The 4,175-nt window shown below is 45.0% G+C and overlaps 1 protein-coding gene across 2 annotated transcripts; it reads left to right on the forward strand.

Moving 5' to 3' along the window:
• Positions 1 to 666: 666 nt before the first annotated feature.
• On the forward strand, positions 667 to 3,971 carry tbx16 (T-box transcription factor 16). 2 transcript variants are annotated; one of them, XM_026187037.2, is made up of 9 exons: positions 667 to 943; positions 1,050 to 1,206; positions 1,300 to 1,402; positions 1,791 to 1,955; positions 2,200 to 2,346; positions 2,434 to 2,504; positions 2,631 to 2,713; positions 2,799 to 3,012; positions 3,109 to 3,971. In XM_026187037.2, the coding sequence occupies exons 1-9, from the start codon at positions 763 to 765 to the stop codon at positions 3,539 to 3,541; spliced, it is 1,554 nt and encodes a 517-aa protein (XP_026042822.2). In that variant the 5' UTR covers positions 667 to 762; the 3' UTR covers positions 3,542 to 3,971. The 2 variants fall into 2 exon arrangements, with proteins under 2 accessions (XP_026042822.2, XP_080165043.1); XM_080308917.1 differs by lacking the exon at positions 667 to 943 and having other exon boundaries at positions 1,025 to 1,206.
• Positions 3,972 to 4,175: the final 204 nt, after the last annotated feature.

The raw sequence follows: 4,175 nt of genomic DNA on the forward strand, positions 1-4,175 counted from the left end.
GAGATGATGAAAAAATGTATTATATATAGAATATGAAAATACATGTATGTGTGCATTTCCAGACCAATATGTCAGATTTATGCAATGTATTTATGAGAAAAGCCTGTGTACTTTAACTAAGCTATTGAAAACACTGCTGATTTTCTGAAAAATGTAAAAAAAAAAAAAATAGACCCTACCTGTATGCACACACAGACCACAGTGCATTAACCCGTTTACACAGACCTTCAGCTGTGTTTCTCTCAGTTGTGCCAAATGAATTATAATGACTTTTTTCTAACCACAAACACACTAAATGGCATTTTCATGAGCAGACTGTGTGTGTGTGTGTGTGTGTGTGTGTGTGTGTGTGTGTGTGTGTGTGTGTGTGTGTGAGGGAAATATTTACACAGGTTTTGCTGGACTGAGTTATGTGTTCTGCAGCACAGAAGTCCATCTCTATTTGTTTTTAAAGTCTCTTAGCAGTTAATAAAGATGCATTTCTTTCACGCCCCCCCCCCCCCCCCCCCACCTTCCTGTGGGGATGGTATCAAGCCTCTGTTAAGTCTCTTTGATTTCCAGCACTCTCCAATCACAGTTGGACTCCAACCCATCATTGTGCCACTTCAAAAGGATGGCCTCCCTGGCCCCACCCACTCCTGGGCTACCCTTAAAAGTCATGGTCATCCCATCCTGCAAGGACTCAGCATCTCTGAAACATCTGCAGCGAGGACTGATTTGACCTTCTGACTTCCTTCCTGGGCTGTTGGATTTTTCTTTTGCATGTGTGGAAAGAGACCCAGGAGACAGAGAAGAGCTGAAGACGCACTTTGGATATCACACACCTGGACTGAGTTCTCTGTCTTTTCTTTCTTTCTTTCGTTGTTTTTTTTTTTTTTTTTTTTTAAAGCCTTTTCAGTTAAAAACATATCAAGTTTAATCCAAAGGATGCAGTCCATCAGAGGTGAGTTGATGACTACTTCTTAATATCAGCTTTGCCTCCGTAAGCACACGTGTCTTCTTCTACCAGTTTTTCCAGTAAAAAATGCTTATTCATGTTTTTCTTCTAGACTTGAAGTCCAACTTCAGTGGGCCTCCTCCGGCCCACATAGCTCCCGGACCTGATGCCTATCTCCAGGGCAATATCAGGATGTTTCTGGAGGACACTGAACTGTGGACGACCTTCCATGAAATAGGGACAGAGATGATCATCACTAAACCGGGAAGGTAGGGCAACAGAAAAATAAAATAAAATGTTAAATGTTCACACCTTGCTCCCCCACCTTTTGCAGAACTCATTCTTTCTCCCATGTTTACCAGGCGAATGTTTCCACATTGCAAAGTGAATCTATCCGGGCTTATTCCATGTGCCAAGTACGTGTTGATGGTCGACATGGTCCCAGAGGATGGTTTCAGGTATAAGGTAAGACACCAGTAGCTTTCTCCTTTGTGTATTAATGAGTCATGCATGAGAGAAAATTCACTTCCCAAGGCCTCACTAGAGTCATAGGTTTGGCTGTAGATAACCCAAAGTGGTAGCCACTAGCCCCAGACAAGACATCCCCTGTTTATCACCCACCCCCACCCCCCACACACACCCCCAACATTGTACATCAAAGGATGTTATCTCTTCCTGTTTTTCTATCCCCTGCTGTGAGCCCACTGTACTACCCCCCGCTCCCCTCCCCATCTCTGTGGGTGGTACAGGCCAGCCACCGCTCTCCAGTCTATGGTGGAAAAGGAAGGATTTGAAAATTCTTCCGCTACTCACCTTTTTCAAATTGACTGACTCATGTGTCTCTTTCCAACAGTGGAATAAAAAGAAGTGGGAGGTGGCAGGAAAAGCAGAACCTCAGCCACCCTGCAGAACCTACCTCCACCCAGACTCTCCAGCACCAGGGAGTCACTGGATGAAGCAGTCCGTCTCCTTCCTCAAGCTCAAGCTGACCAACAACACGCTCGACCAGCACGGCCATGTGAGTAAAAGCAACATCTGCAACACTTTGACGTCTTTAGACCGAACGTTTCGGCAGTGCTTTTTTTCTAACATTTGGCTGGAGGATAGTTAATTCAACAACCTTCCGATTACAGTTTCCTCCCACCGGGGATAAAAGCGGATAAAAAAGACAGCGTGGTCTTTAAGTCGACATGTCAAAAGCACACAGTAAAACCGCGTTCAAGGAAGCGAAAAATGTTCAAAAAAATGTTCCTTGTCTGCAGATCATTTTGCACTCCATGCATCGCTACCATCCGCGCTTCCACATTGTCCAGGCAGACGACCTGTTCAGTGTGCGCTGGAGTGTTTTCCAGACCTTCACCTTCCCGGAGACTTCCTTCACTGCAGTCACTGCCTACCAGAACACTAAGGTCTGTTTCTAGCACTGCAAGTATGCCGTGTGCCGAGAGACAAATCACAAAGTTTTAACTTTGACTTTGTGTCTCCCTCTCCTGCAGATTACAAAGCTGAAGATCGATCACAACCCATTTGCAAAAGGCTTCCGGGATGAAGGCACTAATAAGAAAAGGTGAGGTTAAAATGCCAACGCGAAAGCTCCAGTTTGGTCCGTTGACTTGAAAGGATCTGAGCTCATTTATTGTTCAGTGTATTGTAGTTTGTATTTGTTTTTAATATAACTGATCTACTGCTGCAGACGTGCCAACAAGGACTCATCATGCCTTGAGAAGAGGACCAAGGCATCAGACATTTTGAACTCTGAAGAAGACAGTCCACCAGGTACCGTTTTCACACTCTTCTCTCTTCATGTTGATGCTTTTTTTGTTTTGTTCTTCCTCTCATTTGATGATCTGTGGCTCCTCAGACTTCTGCCAGTCTTCGTATGAAGGTTTCGACGGAGAGGATGAAGAGCTGCCCAAAAGAAAAGAAGAGGATGGTGTCAAAGAGGAGCGCTACTCTCCTTGGGATGCTGAGAGAGAGCACAGAGTGAGGACTGACTCTCCTGTTGGGGCAGACACAAGAGATCTCTACAGCACAGAGCAGCTTGTTCCTACTCCAGCTTCCTACCAGTCATACAGGTAAACAGCGATGCAGCAGATCATATTATAATCATGTTGTTTTGATGAATGCCAATCAATATTTGTTCTTTTCTTCTTCTTTTTTTTACTCCCCAGGTTCCATGAGTATGGAAAGTCCCCGTCCCCCTCCTCCAGCATCGGCAGCAGCAACAGTGGATCCGGACGCAGCAGCTTTGAGTCCAGAGTTCCCGACATAGCCACGGTCCCTGATCACGACTCCTCAAAGGCCCGTGAGGTTGGCCCTTCCAGCTGTGGCCCCCAGCACCTCCCGGGCCCCCAGGACTACACAGGGGTGCTCAACATGTCTGTGGCCCAGGCCAGTAAGCCAGGGGTCATCGGTCACCACATCTACAACCCCTACAGCACCGAGCAGCCCCTGGGCCAGTGGGGCGGCCCAGGTCCTTCCCAGTATCCCCCTCCTCATCATCTGACCACTGACTACACCACGCAAGCTGTGCATCACAGCTATCACCATGGCAACGTGGCCGAGTGGAGCCAGTACCCGCTGTTCTCTTATTCGTGCTGGTGAAGGAATCTCCACCGTCAACTGAGAGTTACTTTACCGCTGCCATCTTAACAAAAAGCTGATCCCGGCACTCACAGCTGTGAGAGCGCATGACTATACAAGGCTGAGGGCCCCAACCCTGCAGCCAGAGTGAGAAAAACTGAGAGGAGAGAATAAGAAAAAGGAGTGGCTCTGTCTGCTGCCCCGACTGGCAGGATTCAAACCGGCCATTTAATGCTGAGTGCAACTCAAGTTTGTGGTTTAATTGTTTGAAAAAAGAAAAAAAAAACTATTTATTTTGCATTTCACCTCATTTCCCAGTGTAAATAAATATTTTTGTAAAAAGCTAAGAATAATAATGTAAGAGTTAATCATTTGTGTGCAATTATTGTTTGACAAATTGTGGTGTGACATAAAAAAACATAAAAAATAAATAAAAGTCTCTGGACTCGAAGTCTTGTGTGTGAAATCCATATCATTTTTACACTGATGTCTTATTAACTTGAGATACGAAAGTGTACAAAAAGAGACCAATATGAGGTATGAAACAAATATTTTTCTATCCTGAATCTCACTCTTATGCATTTTTCTTCTATTCAAACAAAACTGTGACAACAAAGGTTGTGGAGTGTCTCTAGAATCGTATCCTTTTTATTTA

Source organism: Astatotilapia calliptera, chromosome 12, assembly GCF_964374335.1.
Source record: "Astatotilapia calliptera chromosome 12, fAstCal68.1, whole genome shotgun sequence".
NCBI lineage: Eukaryota > Metazoa > Chordata > Actinopteri > Cichliformes > Cichlidae > Astatotilapia > Astatotilapia calliptera.